This window comes from Protomyctophum bolini, assembly GCF_963924005.1.
Source record: "Protomyctophum bolini genome assembly, chromosome: 9".
Taxonomy (NCBI): Eukaryota; Metazoa; Chordata; class Actinopteri; order Myctophiformes; family Myctophidae; genus Protomyctophum; species Protomyctophum bolini.
Window position 1 is genome coordinate 4,473,413 of NC_137870.1, and position 24,778 is coordinate 4,498,190.

The 24,778-nt window shown below is 43.7% G+C and overlaps 2 protein-coding genes across 2 annotated transcripts in view; one reads left to right on the top strand and one right to left on the bottom strand.

Moving 5' to 3' along the window:
• Nucleotides 1-724: 724 nt before the first annotated feature.
• hnrnpul1 (heterogeneous nuclear ribonucleoprotein U-like 1) lies at nucleotides 725-19,722 on the top strand. The gene is made up of 16 exons (XM_080771551.1): nucleotides 725-771; nucleotides 1,318-1,671; nucleotides 3,371-3,853; nucleotides 4,605-4,821; nucleotides 5,420-5,493; nucleotides 5,725-5,864; nucleotides 6,006-6,105; nucleotides 6,606-6,718; nucleotides 7,547-7,813; nucleotides 8,294-8,416; nucleotides 8,988-9,116; nucleotides 10,485-10,653; nucleotides 11,556-11,882; nucleotides 12,501-12,760; nucleotides 15,309-15,518; nucleotides 17,887-19,722. Exons 2-16 carry the CDS (start codon nucleotides 1,341-1,343, stop codon nucleotides 18,004-18,006), a joined length of 3,063 nt encoding a protein of 1,020 aa, XP_080627677.1. The 5' UTR covers nucleotides 725-771; nucleotides 1,318-1,340; the 3' UTR covers nucleotides 18,007-19,722.
• rasgrp4 (RAS guanyl releasing protein 4) overlaps nucleotides 19,499-24,778 on the bottom strand; it is a 48,121-nt gene continuing 42,841 nt past the window's right edge. The window contains exon 17 of the mRNA XM_080771568.1: nucleotides 19,499-20,271. Within this exon, the coding sequence (XP_080627694.1) occupies nucleotides 20,158-20,271 (114 nt within the window). The 3' untranslated portion in view covers nucleotides 19,499-20,157. The remainder of the gene's footprint in view (nucleotides 20,272-24,778) is intronic.

Here is a 24,778-nt window from a genome sequence, read left to right on the forward strand (position 1 = left end):
GCTAGACTCTGGTCCATAGCTCTAACCCATTTTGGGTGGGAACCCCTTTTACTTTAGCTATTGAAAAATAGCAGACCTACAAGCTCATAGCGTGGCACCGGGTGCTGTGCTACAAGCTTGTAGGTCTGCTATTTTTTTTAATCCTGAAAATGTGATGCAAATCTTTGAATATATATTCTTTCAGAGCCAATGTTTTTAACTAAAATCGTTGCTTCTGCGGGGGGTCCCTGGAACAACATATTTTCAGATGGGGTCGGCAGCCAATTTCATTAAATATATGGGCCTCCTTGACATGAAATAATTTGAGAACCACTGACATAGAAACATAGGGTTTTTCAGAAAACTGTCAGGATTTTAGAAGACATTTGTATAATCTGGTCTCAGGTCGAAATGGCTCTATAAATGCTTTATTATGCAAAGGCTTTGTCGAGCCATGGGCCACCAGAGAGAGCTATGGGAGTTCAAGAGATTAACTCATTCCACTAACAATAGAACATGTCGCTTTGTTCTTTGAGAGAACGAGGTTTAGACAAAATTAAACATTGTCAGGGTCAGGGATATCAGAAATTACATTATTATACAAGAACATCAAAAAAACAACAACCCATTATCGACAGTAGATGGCGGTATAATGCCCCTCTTTGTAAAGAGAAACAAAGCGGAATCAGTGGATAGTGGATACACTCCTGCCACCAGGGGGCTGCCGATACAATCCTTGATACGATTTCACTCGTGACCTCAGTAGACCCGCGCAACTCGTGTGTGAGGAAGGTACGAAGGCCTTGTATTCTCTTATTATTATTTTTTATTTAGCACGATTCCGCTTCGTTTAGCCCCGTGCACACTGGCCATCAAACATAGATAAGGTTCAATATTAGCATCGCTTTGCACGATTGAAATGAACGCAACGCGGGACGCATAACAGAAGAATCCGCGCGCTCTGCACATTCGGTGTCGTTAGCATTATTAGCGGATTAGCTAACTCGTCGACGGGAACATTGCGTGCAGCCACCCAGGTTTGATTTGAATCGATTCCGATGGTTGCATTTTGCTGTGTTTTCGGCCGCGTACACTGTTATTAAGGTTGAATGTGTTTTTGTGCACGGTCCCAGAGCGGATCAGATATGTGCTAACGGTGCAGTAACCTATTCTATTCTACCTACTACCGCATACCCGGTGTTGTTAGCCTTGTTTTAAGCTAGCCCGCGTAAGATAAGCGGAATCAACAAACCGAATGACACCATCAGCGGGGTTGTATTATTGTAACTTGTAAGTGTTGTGTTTTCAACGCGCGTTTTGTGTGTGTATTTTTTGAAGGGTAAAACGGACATCCAGACACCATGAGTGTAGACGTGAAGAAACTCAAAGTGAACGAGCTCAAAGAGGAGCTCCAGCGCCGAGGCCTGGAGATCAAAGGCCTGAAGGCGGACCTGGTGGAGCGGCTGAAAGTTGCTCTGGAGTCCGAGGCCGCGTCCGGACCTCCGGAGAACCAGGAGGACGACGACTCTCGCTTCTCCGCAGGACGAGACGACGACGAAGAGGAGGAGGAAGAAGAAGAGGAAGAGGAGGAGGAAGATGATGAGGCGTCTCGAGACGCTCCGCCAGGCATACAGGAGATCGACGATGATGATGAAGAGCTCTCCCGGGACGTCCCGAGTGAGGATCTCGGAGGCAAGTGTTTTTTTCCCCTACTCTTTTTATTTAACTCGTACGAAAATTATGCTCATTGTTTTTACCCCGCATCCCTGAAAGTGATTTGTGTGCAACAATGGAACATTGTAGGCTACATTTGCAAAATGTAGACTATTATATACTTACGCAAAAAGTATTATGCCACCAACCCTCTAACTATGGTGCAATAGGTCTAATGTATTGCATATTAGCATACATAATATCTGCTGTTGGCGCACCCTGCTGTTAATTCCTCTAGTCTTTTTTCACTGATTGCTCCATATCGGGTTTTTTTGTGCAAAGGTATTTCTCATGCACTTTCTTGGCTCTGCCCTATATATTTTTTTTAACTTGAGAAAAATATCCACACACTGTCTTCATAAGCGCCCACATTTTAATTGAATAAACTAAAGTTTTGGAAGCTTGCACAGATATTTTGTTTTATCACAGCGTTTGGAAATATTGGAAATATCTTTTAAATAAATCTCCTGTGTATCATCTTATTATTTAACCAAATTTAAGACACCTGTTGGATCTAAACACCATCCATGAACATTGAACATTTGCATCTTCAATGTGACAGATTTGCACAAATGAAAAGAAAATCACACGTGTGAAGTCATCTATTGCTTTATTGTTGATGTGAATTGAATGTGTAGGACTGCAATAACCAATTTGCTCGTCATACAAATTCCCATTCGTTCCCAATCGGGAATTTGTGTAGGACAAAAATACGTATTTGCTCTGACACATGACGTCAATTCTCCATTCATTGTCAATGGCAGGACAAAAAGCTACATTATAGCTGCCCCTCAAATAACAGACGCATACAATAATAGACCAAGAAGTCCCTTTGGGTGTGGTCCCTTAACCCATTTTGACCTGAGATCAGATTCTAAAAATGTCGTCTACATCCTGACGTTTTTTCTGAAAAATCTATGTTTCTGTGTCAGTCGTTCTTCCGAATTTTCAAAAATAGCAGACCTACAAGCTCGTAGCGTGCCACTCGGTGAGCTTGTAGATCTGCTATTTTTCGATGGCTAAAGCATAACATAATGCTAACACCAAAAGGGGTTCCCGGCCATTGACATTCCGGGCGATCACTTTTGGCGTCCTCACTTTCCTGTCGATCTTCATCCTCACTTTTTAAGACCTCACACGCCTGGCCTGCAGGGCCTATGTTGTGTATATGGTCACCATATACACAGCATAGGCCCTGCAGGGGCAGTACACCATAGTACTGCCCTGTGGGTGTTTCTCCCACAGATCATGTGGGTGTCGGCCCACTTGAGACTCCTCATTAGGTGCATTAGGAGCACCTGATCAGTGCTCCTGAAACCTCTATAAAAGAGGGCTTGCCAGCCATTCTCTTGGTCTCACTCAAGATGACAGCACCTTTCTGTTTGTTGCTCCTCACTGTTTGATTTGCACACTACAACACACCGTCACCATATCAACCACACATCCACACTGACACCACTGATCTTACTGACTTCCACATCTCATACATTCTGAAGCATTGTTCTTTATATTAAGTTATTAGTTATCTCTTACAAATACATTATTGTTATTTTGAACACTGCTACTGTGTCCTCTTCAATTTGTCATGGCCCAACGGGCCGGGTTATGACACTAGCGTCCCTCAAAAAAAAGGTATTAAAAATCTCAAGTGTTAAAATGTCGTCTTTTCAACTTGCAGACGAAGCCGACGAGGACGTCGAGAGACACGTGATCCAGGACCGGGAGGAGGACGAGGACAAAGACTCGGGCGGAGACTTTGAGGCGGAGCAGGCGGAGGACGAGGTGGAGCCCCCCCCTCCTCCCCCACAGACGCACCGCGCCAGCGTGGCCGTCGACTTCACGGCGGACGCCGACGCCAGCCGGGACGACATGAAGCCCGACGAAGAGGAGGACAGCCGGGACGACCTGCTGCCCGGTGACGACAGCATGGACGCTGTCATCCCCGTCGGTGACGACAGCAGGGACGTCACCACGCCCGGCGACGACAGCAGGGACGTCACCACGCCTGGTGACGACAGCCGTGACGTCACCACGCCCGGTGACGACAGCAGGGACGTCACCACGCCCGGAGACGACGACGACGACAGTCGGGATGATGTGATGCACGTCGACAAGTCCAAACCCGGGGAGGAACTGGAGGGCAAGCCTGAGATTAAACAAGGTAACGTTGAAGGTTTTTTTCCTATGTCCAGCTTTGAGTGTCTTGTGTGAACGCAAACCTCGAAGACAAAAGCGTGTAAACGCAAACGTTGAAGACAAAAATGTGTAAACCCAAACTAGACCAGGTGTAAACGTGCTACCGTCTAGAATAGAAAACGACCAGCTGTCTACATCCCACACGGTCCCGACAGTACATTGCTGGTTTATCGGTGTATGAATCTAATCGACCATTTTTCTTGCCTCCACATACTCCTCTTATTACTACGATAAAACAATGTCTCGTACTGTTACTGTCACCTTTCCACGTCGTGCCTTGTGGCACATGAGGCCTTCACAGAGTGCTCGTATCATAACAACGTCGCATGAATAGTACAATTTTCTTTCATGAGACACCCAGCTCGACCTCCGTGCTGGTCCTCACGCCCCAATGTCTAGAGAGCATCTGTTTTGGCCACATAGCCTCGAATCCTCGATAGAGCGCTGTCCCGTGGAAACGGCATCTGAACCTAATGACTGAGCTCGTAGCCTAGGTTCCCAACGACTGACATGGAAACATAGCTCTCACTCTCGGGTCAAAATACCGGTAGGTTAATTTACTCTGGATAAGGACGTTATCTGTGGCTGCTAGACGTGTAAATTAACATATCAGGAAGTTGACATTTAGTGCCAACACCAAAAGGTCTTATGGTTACACTTGTCGACCAGTCCGCTATATTGTAATTAATTTTTTTAAATTGCTGTCGTTCAAACAGAGGTCAAAAAGGAGAAGGAGGAGGAGGAGGTATCCGCTGCCCAGGCAGAGCAGAAGCCTCCAGCGCCGGACGGTGAGTCGGAGCAAGAGGAGGCGGCCATCGTCCTGCCGACCGACGCTGAAGTCAAGATGGAGTCCGATAAACCCCAGAGCCGTAAGAGGCCCTACGACGAGGCCAACCGGGGCTATGGGTTCTATGAGCACCGCGAGGAGAAGAGGTAGAGCTTCCTTTCACACCCCTGTTTGCTGCGTGTGTGTGTGGTGGTGTTTTTGTTGACGTTTTAGTCATAGTCTCTTGAATAGTTTTCACTTAGTTTTTGTCACATTTTAGTCACCTGGAATGTTTTAGTGTCGGGTCTAGTTTTAGTTGAGTAAATGTCATAAGGTTTTAGTCGACTAAATCGGCAGGTGATTTAGTCGACTAAAATGTGTTTTGCCGGGCCTTGATGCCGCCATAATGGCTGATTTTACACACACGATCTACAAGCTCACAAGTTGAGCTTGTAGATCTGCTATTGTCAGCAGTGTAAAAGTGTAAAATGACTTATACTGGATTACTCTTGTCCACTAGTCCCTTCCTAACATTTAGCTCTAGTTTTTATCTGACGGAATTGTCAACATATTTAGTCTTAGTTTTAGTCATCATGGCTTAGTTTTCAATTCGTTTCCATGACAGTTTTCGTCAGTGAAAAAAAGGTAGTCGCCGAACATTTTTCGTCTTAGTTTTAGTCGACGAAAACAACACTGGTGGGTGTTGGTTTGATAAAATGTCGCAAATGTGTTCAGTGTAATTAATTTAGTGTTTTTTTTATCCAGGTCCCGTACGCCACAGCCTCCCGCCGAAGACGAGGAAGAGATCATCGATAACACTCTGGTGACGATCGATACCTGTAAGTGCAACCATTTGATCCCTAAAGTGAACCCATTCTGACCTGAGATCAGATTCTAAAAAAAATGTCTTCTAAATCCTGACAGTTTTCCGAAAAAAAGCTATGTCAGTCCTTCTTCGATTTTTCCAAAAAATAGCAGACCTACAGGCTGGCGCGCTACGAGCTTGTAGATCTGCTATTTTTCAATAGCTAAAGCATACCATAATGCTAATGCTATGGTTATTTTTGCAGACAACTGTGACCTGCACTTCAAGGTGTCCAGGGACCGCTACACCGGCTATCCCCTGACCATCGAGGGCTTCGCCTACCTGTGGGCCGGAGCCCGGGCCACCCACGGGGTCGGCAGCGGCCGCGTGTGTTATGAGCTGAAGGTTAGTTTGTTGTGGTGGGTGGGCCAGATAATAATAATATAACCCATTCTGACCTGAGATCAGATTAAAAAAAATGTCTTCTATCCATCCTGACTGAAAAAAAAAGATTAGTCGTAATCTTTCCCTGTTTTCCTTCCTAAGATCAATGAGGAGATCCCGGTCAAACATCTGCCCAGCAGTGAGGCAGACCCCCACGTCGTTCGAATCGGATGGTCCCTGAACAACTGCAGCATCCAGCTCGGTGAGAAGGGAGTAGTAGTCACAGACCGTAATACATTCTGTACAATTTAGAATTAACCACTTTTCAACCCTGTTTTTGAGCTTGCGATAATGAGCGAAATGTCGCTTATCAAAAATACAGCAATAGCAGATCGTCAAGCTCACAACACATTGCAACATATGTGACTAAATTTGACTGCCATTGGATTTTCATATGAAAGCAGGGAATCATAGCTTCAAATTGACATTGGTTGTTCAGTTTGACCCTCCAGTTTTTGGAGATATGGCTTATAGAGTCAATGTCTTGCAGAAAACAGCGAGTTGAGAAAACTGGGCTTGAAAGGTTCACTTCTGTGGTCTCTTAACATTACACCTAGCTACATGTTTAAGCATGTATTTCATAGTTACATGTCTACTTCAGCTCTGACACTTATTTCAGACGCGCTCTAGTTACGTGAAGAGTCTGCCTGTGCTGTTAACTCATTTTTGGAAAACTAAAAAAAAACTTGTGCTGTCTTTCAGGTGAGGAGCCCTTCTCCTTTGGTTACGGAGGGACAGGAAAGAAGTCCTCCGACTGCAAGTTTTTCGACTATGGAGAGAAGTTTGGTGAAAATGATGTCATTGGTTGTTACATTGTAAGTAGTAGTGGTTGTTATAGTTTATTGTATTTTGTAGTGCAATTTATTTTATTGGATTTTTATTGGGGTTTCCTTTTAGTTGTTGTATTGTGTGCAATTGCAGAAATGCCTGAGACACTGTCAAGTTAAAATGACCCACATTTTCAAACAAAGTTAGTGGTTGTAGACATATGAATGGAGCTCGGTGATTTGTTACCAGGAAGTTTATGGATCAAATGTCTCCCATCAGATGTCTCCAATATGTTGCGTTGTTTTCTCTACACTTTTGAGTAAAATGCAAAACAATACTTGAGTGGCAAAATAATTGCAACGGTTAAGAGTCCAGAAACATTGAAGGCATTGCTGCGTTACTGAATGACAGTCTATATCTAGCACTACGATATATAATTATTGAATAGGTTTGTCCAGCATTAACCCGTTTTGGTGTTTTAACCCATTTAGGCATAAGGCCGATTCTAAAAACACCTTCTAAAGCCTGACCTAAGTTTTCTGAAAAACTTAAATATTTATATAGCAGCATCACTTTTTTGTATTTTTGTAATACTGTACATACTGTACACTAAAGACACTAAGACACTAAAAGGGGGTTCCCGCCCAGAATGGGTTAAACATTGTTATAATTTAGCTATTGAAAAATTGCAGATCTACAAGCTCATAGCGCGCCACCGAGTGGCGCGCTATGAACTTGTAGGTCTGCTATTTTTGAAAAATCGTGAAATCGTGAATTTAGAAGATTGTTTCTTTTTTAATTTTGAGGTCAGGCCTAAATAAGTTAACATCCAATGTACCTTTTTTTCCCACCTTTCTTTTCATTATTATTTCTAGGACTTTGAGAAAGACGACGAGGTGCACATGTCGTACACCAAGAACGGCGTGGAGCTGGGCGAGGCGTTCCAGTGCACCAAGGAGGCGCTGGCGGGCCGCGCCCTCTTCCCGCACGTCCTGGTGAAGAACTGCGCCGTGGAGTTCAACTTCGGCCAGAAGCCCACGCCCTACTTCCCCAAGGCGGAGGGCTACACGTTCATCCACGACGTCAGCCTGGAGAACAAGACCCGCGGCACGGAGGGGCCCGGCACCAAGGCGGACTGCGAGGTATATATATTTTTTCAGTATTTTAGCCGTGACGTGAGCAGCGCCCCCTCCTGAGATACTTCCGGGTCCTACTTTTGTGTCGCTTTTGTGTCCCCATAGAGTTATACTGTGTCCCTCCGTCAGACTAAATCTGAGACGAAAACAACCACGAAAGTCTCATTTTACCGCTTTCCTCGCAACAACAAAGCTGCGCTGCTCTCCCAAATCTGGCTGTATGACAGGCCGTCTGCCCCACATAAAATACTATCGCCTTTTGAATTTATTGTGTCAACTAAATCCTCATTAATGCAAACTAGATTCAACATACTAATATAGAATAGGACGATCATTATTATTTGAGGCCGCCCTAGAGAGAACGGTGGAGAAGCGTGGGTAGTTGTCGAATCGATGTGGTCCCCGGCCTCATTTGCTTTACTCGTACAATCGTGTAGATCTGGCAACATTTAACTGAATAATATGTGATTGGTCATTTGTTTTCAGATTTTGATGATGGTGGGTCTGCCTGCCTGTGGTAAGACGACGTGGGCCATGAAACAGGCCGAGACCTTCCCCGACAAGAAATACAACATCTTGGGAACCAACGCCATCATGGACAAGATGAAGGTAATACTCCACGCCATTTTCATAATGGGCACTAATAAATGGTGCTTCCCATTCTGACCGGGAACCCCTTTTGGTGTTAGCATCATGTTATGCTTTAGCTATTGAAAAATAGCAGATCTACAAGCTCATAGCGCGCCACCGAGTGGCGCGCTACGAGCTTGTAGGTCTGCTATTTTTGAAAAATCAAAGAACGACTGACATTTTTTAGAATCTGATCTCAGGTCAGAATGGGTTAATCAGACCAGTGTGTGTCCAGTGGAAACCTCGTATGAATCTGATCTCAGGTCAGAATGGGCTAATGCAAAGGGGGATGCACACGCAGATCTGGGGTGCGGGCTTTACAGAGTAAAAGCGGGCCATATCTTCCCGGCACCCCTGAGATTCTATTTTCTACAAGCACTATTTTTTGAAAAATCGAAGGAACCAACTGACATAGAAACACAGCTTTTTCAGAAAACTGTCGGGATGCAGAAGACATTCTTTTAGAATCTGATCGCAGGTCAGAATGGGTTTAAGAAAACTGAACGTAAAGTGACTCCAAGCTTGTGCTTGGACACAACGCCCTCTACAGGTGATGGGCCTCCGTCGCCAGCGGAACTACGCGGGCCGCTGGGACATTCTGATCCAGCAGGCCACCCAGTGTCTCAACAGGCTCATCGAGATCGCCGCCCGAAAGCGCCGTAACTACATCCTGGACCAGGTAACTGCCCCTTTAAGAGCTCTGCTCTGATAACAAACAAACAAACAACCACCATGTGTCTGTGCCCTAGTGCCCTAATGCTCAATGCTCAACCACAACTCTTTCTAATGGTCTATTTTATTTATCTTTCAGGGATTGTATGAGTTTTGCTAAGTCTTGAATCTACTTTGCTTGTTATGTATTGTAAAAGAAAAAAAAAGATGGCTCTCATTTAAGTGACAGAATACTCCACGTTGTCATCCCCTCAGTATATATTTTGTATATATTTTGTACTTTTCCTATCTTGTATCATGATCCAGTATTGTTTTGTCTTGTGAACTTTCAACAATGTACAAGTAAACCATGACTATGTAAAGATGTTGAAGTAAGCTCTACCTGGTGAGTAAGAAAAACACCTTCTGTTGCTATGGTAATTTTAAAGAGAGACAGTCAAATAGCCTTTTTTGTTTAAAAACTTATCATTGACATTGATATATATATATACTTGGAACTGTTCTGTGTTTAAAAAAAATGTGACCCTGAAGGTAAGTGAAAAGACTAACCCATTTTCAGCTTTTCAGAACTTTGTGCTCGGCAAAAAAAAAAATGCTGCCATCAAAAAGGTAGGTGGGGTCTCTCCCTGGGCGTGTCCAAGGACTACGTGAGTATCAGCAGGTAGGTCTTATTTGTCTGTCTGTCTGTCCTTATGAGGTTCAAAGATGACGTTCGTGAAGATCAGGTGAGTCCAGGTACGTGTGGGGCGAGAATACGATAGGATAGGATCAGGTCCGACTCTGGAATATAGTTGTTATTATCAAGACTATGGCGCTTATTTGAAGTAGTAATGTTTATTGCTAGCCAGAGGACAGTGCGGTGTTAGTAGTCGTTGAGCTAAATATCAGAACGGTGCTGAAACTTTGACCTAGTATTTGAACACGGGATGTTTAGGTTTGTGTGAGTGAAGGCGTAATTATGATGTAAAAAATATTATTATTATTATTATTATAATTATAAAAAAACTCATTTGTTTTTCGATATGCTTATTTTCTCCTTGACTTGCCAATTACACAATTAAACGAGTTTTAAGTTCAATGAAAGATTGACAGAATGTGACAGCCTAGCTTAGACGTTGGGGAGGGCTTGGGTTTGCCAAACGGACGAACCTGAAGGGCTGCGTGTTTACAAGGTAAGCCTGTGGAGTGATGAGAGGCCATTAGTTTAAAACTGAAGTAAATACAAGACCCATAGACATGACAAACCAAAGCCAAACCTCTCTCACTTCATTATTGCAGGGTTCCAGCCTTCTTCCACACGGCGGAAAAAGCCATTACGAGACAAGTAAAACCATAACAAACAAGTCTTCTACTTCTTTCTTGTCACCATTGCTAGACAAATGTATATGGATCTGCCCAGAGACGAAAAATGCGTCCTTTTGAAGGTTTTCAACGCAAGGCTATTGTAATTTGTCCCACGGACGAGGATTTTAAAGAGCGAACATTAAAGCAACAGGGTCAGCAGGGGAAGGATGTGCCCGATCATGCTGTTTTAGAAATGAAAGGTAGGAACGATGTGCTAAAAAAACACAACCAAAAAAAAAAAAAAAAAAAGTATATTTGTTTTTTTTCTTTGTTTTTTTTTATGTCTTTAAAAAATCAATCTTTGGAATATGTACCTACCTACCTACCCTGCCTTCCCCCCTTTTCCCCCCAGTCTCCCCCCTATCATAGTCTCATTTGGCTTTCAGATTATTTCTATTTTAAAACGGTCTACCTGAAATTATCCACTTTAGCGCCTTACCCCCCCTCCTTACTCCCTCCCTCTTCTACCCACAATGCACTGCAAACTGAGACTTGGTCTGTGTAACTTTGGGGTTGGCCATGCATTCAGAATTAACATTCCATGACTGGCCAAACCCAGTATGTGATGTGATCTAAAACTTCTTAACCTTTATTTTTTGTAGTTCTAGTACACATTTTGGTAGTACGTTTCACTGACGTTTTCAGAGGTTGTATTGAAACCTCATCAAGGGGCCCTCGGTTTGCAGTGCTCTCCTCCTCCTCCTCCAGTCTCCTAGTTGTTTTGTCCTTTAAACACCTGTTCTGAAGTCTTCTCTACTGTGTTTGCTTTGAACAAATGTTCCCTCCAACGTTTTCTTATGGAGGTAACGTTTGTTCCATACCCCCCCCTGCCAAACACATTGCCACCTTGCTTTCATCTACTTGCCTTTATTTATTTATTTTACTTTTCTTTTCTCTCTATTGTGTTTTCCGTTTGCCTCTACCTGGTAGTAATTGTGTTCAATTTTGTCTTCTGGTGGCGTGACCTCCTCTGGTCTTTGCTACCCTCCCCCTTCCCCCATCTCTCTCACTCCCTCCCCCCCCCCATCCCTTTCTTCTTGGATGGGCTGTCTTCCTTGTCCTGTTCTCCGTGGGGTTCTTGTCCTCCTCGTTGCTACCCAAGCCAACTTCACCCTCCCCAACTCTGGAGACTTCCTGGACGAGGTGACCTTCGCGGAGGTCGAGCGCGAAGAGGCCGAAAAGCTGGTGAAGCTATACAACGAGGACGGCCGCAAGGCCGGCCCGCCGCCCGACAAACGCTCCTTCGACAACCGGTCGGTTAGCAGCTTCCGCGGCGGACGTGGCGAGAGCAACCGCGGCGGCGGAGGCGGCTTCCAGCGCTACGACAGCCGCGACGGCGGAGGAGCCCGCGGTGGTGGTGGCGGCGGTGGCGGTGGTGGCGGGTACCAGAGCCGCGGCGGAAACGGAGGAGGCGACAGCTACAGAGGAGGTTTGAGACGACGTCATTTCTAATGTTCTTTGTCAGAGCGTCGCAGTCCCTCCCCCTTTCAGAACAACGAACGGCCCAGGAAATGAAAACGCAATGCATTTCCCCATAGGCAGTTTTTATTTAATTTATTTAAAGACCTTTTAAGCGTCGTACGAAGCCAACTCTTGTCGTGACAAATCATGACAACACACAAAACAAATTACAAAGATTCTTTGTTTGGCCTGAAATATTGTGTGTTGTCATGATTGATGATGATGAAAAAGAAATTGGTCATTTTGTCTGGAAAATCATTGTGTTGAAAATATCGTGAAAAATCGTATCGTGAACCTCATATCGTGATACGTATCGTGAGTTGAGTGTATCGTTGCATGCCTATTCACAGCTCATAGGGCTGCAACTATTTCAACATTTTCCACCGTTGCACCCCTTAATGAACAGTCTGCACAGCCAGGAAAACGGCTCAATTAAGAGTGTGAATTGTGAAAGTGTTTCTAGTTAATTATGGCTACAACAATCAGTAATCTTATACCCACGATATGACCGTTTTTTCGATCTTTTTTTAGTTTTGCAACATCGAAAAGGTGATATTAAACCCTTTATTATGCGCTTCCTCCACAGGCTCAGGATACAACCGCAACTATAACCAGAACCGTTGGAGCGGCGGCAGCAGTGGTGGCGGTAGCGGTGGTGGTAGCGGTGGTGGCGAGCGCGGCAGTAGCAGCAGCAGCAGCTACCGCGACGGGGGTTCAAATGGACGAGGTGGAGGAGGAGGAGGAGGAGGAGGAGGTGGAGGAGGAGGATACAGCCGCAACCAACCAGCCGCTGCAAGCAGCTACAGTCGCCCTGCCTCCTACAGCAAGGGAGGATACAGTCAGCAGGTACTAACTACAGTACACATGCACGCACTAAGGCTGTACCCTAGCCCTGTTTTTTTTGTCAGACCAAAAATGCTTCCCGATGTCTCTGAGGCAGATAAAACGAGTGTATCTTGCTCGTTAGCTGTCTCTCGTTCATTAATTTGTTCCACCTGTGTAGGCTACTCTCGGAAGCATGTGTGTGTCACTGTGTCTCTTCTGCCGTCAAGCAGGACTTTCAAATTATTGTAAACGCAACATGAACACAGTACTCTTATTATGCATATCGCATATTCTCGAGTAAAATAATAATAATAATACATTATTTAATAAATAAATAAAAAACTAATGGTTCAAGCCCATTAATTAAGATTCGAGTGCCAACCTTAACGAGCGAACATTCGAACCTGTTCTGGGACAGCCTTAGCATGCACACACCACGGTGCACCTGTTCTGCCCTCCTCCTCGTCGTGTGGGGATTTATAGATCGTTGCAATCTGTCAACTTGTAACTGCTTAAAGGTCATTACACACTGGCGAATTAGCGACGCGATGCGAATAAGCGAAATATTGCATGTTGCAGTTCGCCTGCGAATCTCTGCAAAATACGACAACAGAGCGAACAAATAAAGAGCGAAAACGGTCACATTTTCGCACATTCGCCACTGATGTGGAAGCTTGCATGGTCTTCAATTGTTTTAAAAAAATGCGGATTATTCGCACGAATATATCGCTTCGCCAATGTGTAATGACCTTAAGAGTTCACTTGTGGAACTGGATTGATTGTGGGTGTCCATTCAAATGCAGCAATCCGGTTCTATTTATTTTTGTTAAAAAAAAATTAAAGGCCCATTTAGGCCTGACGTCGAAATAAAATGAAGTCTTCTGAAAGAGTGTGTATATATATATATATATATTCAAAGATTTGTGCCGCATTTTCACGATTTTTCAAAAATAGCAGACCTACAAGCTCATTATGTACTATATACTATGAGCTTGTAGATCTGCTATTTTTCAATGGCTAAAGCATGACGTAATGCTTGAAACACCAAAAGGGGTTCCCGCCCAAAATGTTTTAAGACTGAATAATAATACTGAATTAAATTACTCAAAGGCAACACTAGATGGCAGTCTTGTACACGTTACTACCTATCCTGAAAGTCACTGTTAAAAGACCTAGATTTTCCACACTTGGACCATAGCTGTGGTCATCATATGGGCATACCTAACAATGGATGCCAAAACAATGGGAACATTTACATTTTTGTGTACTTATATATCAAAAGGCCATACCTTTTATTTATTTTTATTACTTCCTTTGAATGAAAACGTGCTGCATGATGACGTGTAGAGGTTCACGCGCATATGAATGAATCTCATCCCATTGCTGCGTTGTGACTCGTCCTCCAAACACAGCTGGTTTTGATTACAGAACTAAGCTAACTTGCCGATATTGCTTCATTTTCTTTCTTGCTCAACACATTACACAGCATAAGCAGAGAGGTGATGGAGCAATCGGTGTAAATGTATGACGGCTATGATTTCAATAAACGTGGTTATGACATGACATGGCGTTGTAGACACTACAGTACGTGAGTAAGTGTTGGGTTCTGCCGTAGTAGAAATGGCTGCGACTGTAAGCGGGTTTTATGTATCGAGCACAGATCCATATCCGGTTGCTTAACCCATTCTGAACAGCACTATGTTATGCTTTAGGTATTGAAAAATAGCAGATCTACAAGCTCATAGCGCGCCACCGAGTGGCGCGCTAAGAGCTTGTAGGTCTGCTATTTTTGAAAAATCGAAGAACGACTGAATTTTTTTAAATCTGAACTCGGGTCAGAATGGATTAATCAGACCAGTGTGTGTCCAGTGGAAACCTCGTATGAATCTGATCTCAGGTCAGAATGGGTTAAAGTCCCTGTTGACCGCTCTGTTGTCGGCACTCTCTCTAAACGGCTCTGGTCTGACCTGCGCTCCGCTCTGAGCACTCGGCATTGCCTGTCAAGATGGCAGCGCCCTGTGTTGTTGTCATTATCAAACTACTATCGTGGTTCTACAACGATTCCTACGTGGATTGATCGTGTCTGTGGATTGTTTTACAGCATTTGTTGTTCTCGCGATTATGCAAAATGCAACATATTTAAACCTCTGGGTTGGTTAAAAAACACACGGCTTTCCTTTTCAGAGAGGAAACTTCAAAATAAAATGCCCGTATTTTTTTTCCCCATTTCACTAGGTCTTTAAATGTATGTATCTAAATTGCAGTAACCTCTCCAATAAAGCGTTTAGAGTCTTATCGTAGAACTGGAATTGGTTCACGAGTCCCTTCACGGCCTCACTGTCTGCTCAGGATGCTGTTTCATTCCCAAATAGCTGCATTTTCATGGCAGACAGAAGGTCTATGCTCTTATCGAATTCCAGCACTGTGCAAAAAAAACTAAAATAAACAGGCTGGTTTGATATTGGAAAGAGCTGTCTCATTCAAAAGGGTGTTCTTCTCCTCCTTCCAGACGTACAGCCAGCCAGGGTACAACCAGGGCTAAAGTGTGTTCTTCTCCTTCTCCTTCCAGACTTACAGCCAGCCAGGGTACAACCAGGGCTACAACCAGGGCAGCTACAGCCAAGGCTACTACGGGAACTACAGCCAGTATCCGGGCTACAGTCAGACGGGCTACAGCCAGACGCCCGCCGCCCCCGCGCAGACCTACAGCCAGCAGCCGGCTGCGCCCGCGCAGACGCCAACGCAGACCCAGCAGAGCTACAACCAACAATACCAGCAGGTAATGTTATGTTTGTTTGTTGTTAGGTTGTCTTATGTAAAATGCAGTGGTGCACATTTTTTTCAGGTCAAGGTCCCTCCCGAACCACGTACTCTCAACTGAAACGACTTTCATTTTCCACCCGATACGTCATTTAACCCATTCGGACCTGAGATCAGATTCATACGAGGTTTCCACCTGGACACACCCTGGTCTAATGAACCCATTCTGACCTGAGATCAGATTTTTAAAAATGTCAGTCGTAATTTGATTTTTCAAAAATAGCAGACCTACAAGCTCGTAGCGCGCCACTCGGTGGCGCGCTATGAGCTTGTAGATCTGCTATTTTTCAATAGCTAAAGCATAACATGATGCTAAACACCAAAATGGGTTCCCGTTCAGAATGGGTTAAGCTTCGCCACTTAAAACTAGGCATGTAACGATATATCGATATTATATCCCAATGATATGTATCGATTTATAAATAAAAAAAATTGATAAAAAAAAGGGGGGGGCTACTGTGTGATAAGGAATGTCAGCTGTAATCATATTCCATCATATTCACATGATTTTGGAGTGAAATGAGACAGTAGAGGCCTGGAGAGGGGAGCTGTATATGTGTCTGTATATCTGTCTGTGACTGTGTCCAGGTGATGGTCGTTATTGATGCTCATTAATACATCAAGGAAGGCAATTCTCTTTGCAATGTAGTTAAATAAAAATTGGGGTGGGAAGATAAATCATTAAAAAAAAATCTGTCTGGAAAATCATTTGAAAATATCGTGAAAAATCGTATCGTGATACGTATCGTGAGTTGAGTGTATCGTTGCATGCCTACTTAAAACGTATTTGTACGTCAAATAGCGAAAATAGCCGATCTACTTTTGCCGTGTGATGTGTGGTTGAGCTTGTCAATAGGCTATTTTGTACTTGGGTTTAGCTACTTCACCTACAGTACCTGCTGTTGCCGACGCGAGAGGTGTCCCAAGTCATTGAAAAGGATTGGGGAAAATGAGTCAACATGGGGTAGAAATAGAATCCATTACTTAATGGTGCAATCTAGAACTTATTTAAATGAATGAAACAAAAACAAAAGACTATTATCCAACCTGCATGGTAGATTATGTTAACCCATTCTGACCTGAGATCAGATTCATACGAGGTTTCCACGGGACACACACTGGTCTGATTAACCCATTCTGACCTGAGATCAGATTCTAAAAATGTCAGTCGTTCTTCGACTTTTTCAAAAAATAGCAGACCTACAAGCTCGTATCGCGCCACTCGGTGGCGCGATATGAGCTTGTAGATCTGCTATTTTTCAATAGCTAAAGCATAACATGATGCCAACACCAAAATGGGTGCCCGGTCAGAATGGGTTAATATGATATGTTAAATGGTGCATTCATATAGCGCCTTTTATCCAAGGCGCTTTACAGAGACACGTGCATTACATTCACACACACATTCACACACCGATGGCGGCGGAAACCATGCAAGGCACCAACACCAGCACATCAGGAGCAATTCGGTGGGTTCAGTGTCTTGCTCAAGGACACTAAAGGCCTATTCATAGTCTGGATTTTCGGTGGTGAGGTGACCACCGCTCCGTTGGTGAGCTGACCACCGGAGCTGAAATAGCATTGAGCGGTGGTGAGTAAAAACTAAAAACAGAGAGAAGAGCTGGAGCGGTGGCGGTGGTTTGCTCTTCACCGCGGCTCGTGATGTCATGTTGTAGTTCGGTGGTCACCTCAGTGACGTCATGTTGTAGTTCGGTGGTCACCTCAGTGACATCATGTTGTAGTTCGGTGGTCACCTAACCACCAAAAATCCAGACTATGTATGAGCCTTAACTCTGGGGGAGCCCATAGGGTTCGAACTGGCAACCACCATCCGTCCACTCTAACCCATTAGCCGAGTGGCGCGCTACGAGCTTGTATAGGTCTGCTATTTTTGAAAAATCTCGAAAATGAGGCACAAATCTTTGAAAATATATTCTTTCAGAAGACTCTTTTTTTTTTTTTTTTTTTTTTTTTTTATATCCCAAGATTTTGTAACCCATTTTTCACCCCTGTGCCAATCATCTACTGTGATCCTGGGCTCTACACACCCTCCACCAACCTGGGGAGAGCAACGGACTTAACTCATGCTTCCTTCATGCTTGAGTGTCCAAGTTGCTCCTTTACACCTGACAGGGGGGAGTTTCCCTGGTTGGACGTAGCGCGTGGAAGGAACACGTTATTCCAACCAGTTCCTTTCCCCTCCATCAGGCGCCCCGGCTGGCCAGGGGGAGGCAGTTTAGAGACCAGGAGACTTTTTTTTATAATTTCGATGTCGGGCCTACATTGATTAATTGTCTCCCCCCCCCCCACCCCCCTCCTCCTCCTAGTACGCTCAGCAGTGGCAGCAATACTACCAGAACCAGAGTCAATGGAACCAGTATTACAGCCAGTATGGACAGGGCTACTCCGGACAGGGAAGCCAGGGCTCCTCTTCAGGCTCCCAGTAAAACCTCCTCCTCCTCCTCCTAGGGAGCCTCTCCGCCCAGCGTTGTATCCTGAATTTAACCCTCAAAAGAACAGGATTTTAATCTGTACAGTCACGCCTACCCCTTTTTAACCACTTAAACCCTGCGTATTTCCCGGGATGTCCCCACAGGGGTCTACCTACACCTTCTCTTAAAAATAATAAATCCTATATATATTTGAGACACAACCCAGAATAAGGGGACGCTAAGGGTTCAACTGGTTAAAAGATCTTTGTAGCCCCTCATTCCCTTTCCACTCAGTTTAATGTACACATTTACAGTAAATTGTACACATTAGGGCTGCACGATACTGGTCGGAAAAGTACACGTGAAACATGTACTTGCGATGATCATGTTTTTGTGGTTTTGCGGTAGGAATTGTGGTCTCTATTAAAAAATAAACGTCTAACGAATAACTCGAAGAGGGGGGGGGGGGCATATACGCATTATTCACATTTAATTTGCTTAGGTTTGAATACATTAGCGACGCTTTTCAAAAAAATGTGCACAGCACTATAATCTAATCCGCTTGAAGGGAGGGAGGGGAATTGCTTTGGCAAAACGTTGAGGATTTAGTTTTAATTATTTTTTTGGCGACTGATCGTGCAGCCCTAGTACACATCGACTGTTGATTGCTCTCTTGTTTTTCTTGTTCTTTTTATTTTTTATTTTTCTCAACTGATGTCTTACTCTAAAGCCATGGCTGTGTGAGTTGGTAGAGTATAGTAGATATGTGTAATGAATGTTATTTCAGCTGTTTGCATTTTGAATGTGGTCGTCTGTCTTAAACCCATTCTGACCTGAGATCAGATTCACATACGAGGTTTATCCACTGGACACACACTGGTCTGATTATAACCCATTCTGACCTGAGATCAGATTAAAAAAAAAATGTCAGTCGATTTTTCAAAAAATAGCAGACCTACAAGCTCGTAGCGCGCCACTCGGTGGCGCGCTATGAGCTTGTAGATCTGCTATTTTTTCAATAGCTTAAAGCATAACGTGATGCTAACACCAACATGGGTTCCCGTTCAGAATGGGTTAAACCAACAGACTTCCATATATCTTATATACAGTTAGAAGAACATAGTACAGGTATATTCCTGAGATGCATTATGGGTACAGGTTTAAAAAAAAAAAAAAAGCAAAAAAATAGAAGCAATGGAGCAAAGATAAGATTAGGCTACGACTGAATCGGTTTGCTTGTTTGACGGCTTAACCAAGAACAAAAAAAAAAGATGCATGCTTTTTTTTTTTCTCCCATAGACACTTTATCGTAGCATCCTTTTTTATTTTTTTAGTTACCAAACATTGCTTTACTTTCTTCTTATTCACTCCCCAAATAGACGTTGACATGAAAGAATATTTTTTTTAATAGATGTTGATGTAGTATTTAATTGTCCATACACAGTCCCTTGATTGAGCAGGATATTTTTTTGCCTAATCCTCTTTCGTAGTTGTGTGTTGCAAAAGATCTTTTTTTTTATGCTTTTTTTGTTTGTTCAAAACATTTATTTTAATTTTAATTTTATTTTTTGATTGGTGTTCAATGAATCCTGCACATGTATCCTGTTCTTCCCATCATACCATCATATCCTCTTTTTTTTTCTAACTGAAAACATGAGAACCTGATAAGAAAAGATATCACACGCTGTCTCTGTGTCTTTATACAATAAAAAGCATTTGAATATTCCTGGAGACATCTGCTTTTGTCAGTCAATCCTCTTGTTCCTCTTAAACCTCCACTTGAAATGGAAGTGTCACACACACACTTGTATCACATAAACCTTTTCTGCTCGTCTGTGCAAGGTCACGATGACCTTCAGCCTTTGTTGGCATCAGAAACACATTTAGCACCAAGAGAACAACACAAAAAAAACGGTTCTTCATAAAGTAGAAAAACTAGTAATTTTGAAAGCTGAAAACAAGATCTGGTCAAAACCAAAAAAAAGAATTGTACAACCATAACTGAATCAATGTTCCTGAAGTCCTGTTATGCGTAATCTTCCTGTCACTTTAGCATCCTAGTAGCAATGGCCTGTCTGTCACACACGGTGCACACTGTCCGTCAACCCTTTTCCCAAGTGTTTTGAGGCGCTGCGATGTAACTGTCGTCCATGTTGGGACAGAGTTTCAGTCGGGTTCTCTGCTGTCGTCTTTGTAAAGATTCAGTTCCTCCATCTTGTCCTGCAGCGTGTGAGTGACCGGCATGGAGGAGCCGCGGGCCCTCTGAGGCAACGTGTTGGCCTGGAAGAAGACACAAAATGCAGCACTTTAGACCCACGAGACAATCCATTGATGCAGATTAACCAGTGAGGCTTTTCAACGTTGAAGCACGGGGGGGCCCTAGTGGTAAGAGGAAGGACTGCAGGCGGACCTGCGGTGGATTCATGACGAGGAAACCCCCCGTGCAGCAGCTGGGCTTTAACATTGAGCGCTCGGTTGCACTTCCGCATTTGGGCACCAAAATTTGGTGCCCAAATGCTGAATCGGCGAAAAAAGGCGGAAGTATAGACGGTCCTTCCGGGTGCTTCAAAACGCCACTGAGCAACTTCCACTGACATGAATAGCGGAGGGGGCGGAGCTTCGCGCCAGGTCAGTCTCTATCCTTTTAATACTCTGAGATTAACTCATTTAGGCCTGACCTCAAAATTCTTCTAAATCCTCCAGTTTTCTGAAATAAATATTTTCACGATTCTTTTCAAAAATAGACCTACAAGCTCGTAGCGCACCACTCGGTGGCACGCTATGATCGAGCTTTGTAGATCTGCTATTTTTATAGCTAAATAGCAAAATTATAACAATGTTTAAAACACCAAAAAGGGGTTCCCGCCCCCAAAATAGTCAGCGAGTGAATTATCTGCTATTCTTACATACCAGGCGTATTCTTACGCCAGTAGATTTTGGGGGATTTTCCCTGAAAAGGTTTGTTTTCCAGTAATGACCGTCTCTCACTGTACCTTTTTTATCCTGCTTCTAGCATGGCTACCCAAGAACAACATCAATAATTTGACACAAAATATTGATTTAAAAAATCAACTAGAAACAAAATTTCAAGACATTTTACTGCAGCTCGCCAAGTCTGTGCAGCATTTGAGCCACGGACCACCATTTGATGACACTGTGAATTTCACCCGATTGAATACATTTCAAGTAGTGCTCCATACTGTAAGTTTTAAGAATATTTGGCTAGTTGTACTTTATTTTGTTTTTTGGATTTAAAAGGACTTTTCTAATTCACATTTGGAAGAAAACATGAAAATATGCAATTTCCTCCACGGGCCTAGAACTTCCCAATTCAGAAGTAATTTAGCTGTGGAGAGGATGTGGTACATGTATAAATGTAAACTTGTAAAGCCTGCATGGCAATCTCAATGTCAACTTAAGGGTACAAATGGACCTGTTAGGGTCCATTTCGTTCCATTTGTAAACTGGATCCCACTTTGAGAACCACTATTTTGTGTGTGTGTGTGTGTGTGTGTGTGTGTGTGTGTGTAAACACAAGTACAACACAAGTAGCATTACAATGATGTAACAACCTGTATAGAGGGTTGTTACATCATTGAATGCTACCAATATCTGAATAAAATGCTACATAACAACGCAATAACAATCTGGGTTATTTCCATAGCACGTTTTATGAAAATATAACGAATAAATGTTCATCAGACAACCAACAAATGTATTACAAGGGATTTATTATTTATAAACCAGCAGTACTAACTATACAGTTTAGGTCCTGGTAGGATAGAAAAACAGCGGTATAAAAGGTCCTGGTAGGATAGGCACCCTCCCTGGAGATGTGCTCTTGAGCAAGGCACTGCACCTGCCATTGCTCATTTTAGTTTCACATCAACCCAAGATCCTCGGAGAGGAATGGGTCGGTTTCTCGTAGGATGAATATCAGTTTTAAACTTGCAGGCGTTCCTTTGCTCCTCACTGTGTCTATGACAAGACGTGCCTTTTCATGGATCACTGTCTTCGCACAGGCTTCATCATACTCTTCTTTGATTATCACCCCCTTCTCAAACAGTTTGTCCAGGATCTGGTTGAGAACGGGATGTGACATGCTGTTGATGAAGCTGCTGCGCACAGACAGCAGTTTGTCTGTCGCTGCATGACTTGGCGTGTCCTGAACATGCTGAAAGGTTGAAAGGTTTACATAACATTCCCATGCACATTCGGAGGTGTCACTGCTGCTGCTTAGAAGCAGCCTAACGTGGCTCAAACGTCGCTCTAGATTAATGACAAATGTCGGGACGTAATTGTGATAGGAACATTCGTCAACTTCAAATAGGGCTCTAACCGGTTCAGTTATAATGGAATCATCTTCAGGTGAAGTGGAGAGTGTATATTCTTCATTTGGGACTAGTTTACAGGGAGGCTTTTCGATGTAAATCTCTTCTCCAACTAGCTCCCTCCTTTTGTTCTTCACTTCGTCCAGCACGACGTTCCGAGGCAGCAGCAACACTTTCAGAGTTGAACTGGGACGATCATCGTCAATCGGTGGTTTATAAAACACTGGCACCAATGCCTGGACCGGCCTGGGCCCAAACAGCATCTCCATGACGATACCAAAGAAAGACAACCCAGTTACATCTATGATAACGTGAGTTTCTGTGACCACACGGGGTTTGATCAGCTCAAAGCCATCATCATCCACCACATGGACGACAGACAAGGACTTGCCTCCACCCGTGGAGAGGATCTCACAGTGTGGCATGTGTAGCTGACACACAGACCCCTGAGAAGCTTTGATGTCAAACAGTGGTCCCGCAGGCTTCTTGCTCAGCTGGGAGAGAAGCCCCCGGCCCCAGGGGACTGTCCTGTAAGTCACCTCTCCATCTTTCTCCATCTCAAACCCCAGGCCGGTCACGCTGCATCGGAGCAGTCCTGCGTGGGCGCAGTGGAACCTGTAGCTTTCCTTGTTTTCCACAACAACGATATCAGGTGTGAATGTCTGCGTTCTGTCCAGTAGTGTAACATCGTTTACGCTGTGGGAGCGTTGTGCTCTGAAACCTGTCTTGTTCGCTAAACATGGGATTAGACCACTGAAGGACAAACTTAGATCACTCTCATCTTGGAGCTCCAGAGAGGACAGCGATTCTGTAACACAATGTTCTTCCATCTCACCGTGCATAGGAATAGTTCCCTATAGAGAAAATCAAGGACATTAATTAAACAAATATTAAGACCTTTCCACAACGCCAGCTCTTAAAAATTGAACATCCTTGCCAACTCACTGCTGGGTGATTCCTCCTGACTCTTTGCCGAGTTCTCAGATTCTGTCCGAACTCGACCCTACCCAACCCAACGTTTTCGGGTTGGGCCTAGATTAAAATATATGCTGATGATTGGTCAGCCGAGGCCGAGCCTCGGGTTCCGTGACTCGGACAGCAGAGAACAGGCATCCCTGTATGTCTGTCTGCACCTTGGCCTTGAAGCCTAACCAATAAACCAATGATAATCGGTGACGTTATGTAACCTACTAGCGGCCTGGTTGTTGGGATGACGTCACAAACATATCCTTTTGGATATACGGTAATTCTGTTAGTTCCGTGTTGGAGAGGCTTGTGGAAGTTTAGAACTACAATGCTAATTTAAACGACAGTTTATATCCGATGTGTTATAAATCCAGGAAAAGTACATTCAAAGTGTAACAAAACAGAATATTTTGACAAGGGACATCCCTAGTATGAATATTATAACCATATTGGTCTACGTCCAAAGTTTGAGGCTGTAGCATGTTGTACACAAAAGTTAGAGCTGTGTGTATCTGTCCCAGCAATGGGTATTTTGTAATATTCTATTTTATTGCTTACCTTTCTGAAAATGGATAATATATGAACATTATATGTATGTTTATTTGGGTACATTGTATTTGTATGCTGTGTGTGGTGCCTGGTCCTTTATTGCTGTTCATTATGACCTAGAAGGAGCAGTGCCCTGTGATTAGAGTGAGGCAGCATTGATTGCACCTGTGTGAGCTGAACTCAGTCAGAACAAGCTGAGTTTCAGTGGTGCAAGGAGCTCTTCCCGTCTAAAAAGAGAGTGTCCTTAAATAAAGAATAGAAGATAAAGAATATGAGAGAAGATAACGTAGCTCTCCTAAAATAATCTGCAGAAGACGCACACGGTATGTTACATGTTGTTGTTTTCTTTGTTTGTACAGTGTTGTAATTCTGTTGATCGTTCGTTGTTTGTGTACATATCATTGTGTTTGTTTATATAATACGGACATCATGATTGACTGACAACAAGGACATTCATATTTCATGTTTCATTGTGTTTAAAAGGATATTGTTATGTTTTGTGTTGCAGTTTCCCACGTTGTCTTGGGGAAATAAACAACCTTGAGATATCAGTTGGAGCGTTTGTTATTCTGCTGGATAGGGGCGCTTATGTGTAAAGGCCAGCCAATTGGAAGACATGGTGCGTGCGCACGTGCGTGCGCACCCATTTGGTTTCACTCAGGGGGGGCGGCCCGGTTCCGGCGAGCCGCCCCGTGTCTGAAATTGAATTGAAATCCTGAATATATTCAATTTTTGAATTGTAATGCTGAAAAGTATGAAACTATTTTTGAAAAATCGTGAAAATTTGCCTGAAATCATTGAATATATTGAGTTTTTAACTCAAATCTTTGCTACGGGGAGGGGGTCCCTGGAACTACATATTTTCAGATGGGGGGGGTCGGCGGCCAATGTCATATATGTTTGGGGTCCTTGACATGAATATGTTTGAGAACGACTGACAC

Bases quoted from the DNA above. Each gene is read 5' to 3' on its own strand.
- hnrnpul1 (XM_080771551.1), top strand. From the start codon at position 1,341: ATGAGTGTAGACGTGAAGAAACTCAAAGTGAACGAGCTCAAAGAGGAG. The intron at 5,494-5,724 runs GTAAGTGCAACC...TTATTTTTGCAG, and splicing joins TCTGGTGACGATCGATACCT to ACAACTGTGACCTGCACTTC. The intron at 15,519-17,886 runs GTAATGTTATGT...TCCTCCTCCTAG, and splicing joins ACAACCAACAATACCAGCAG to TACGCTCAGCAGTGGCAGCA.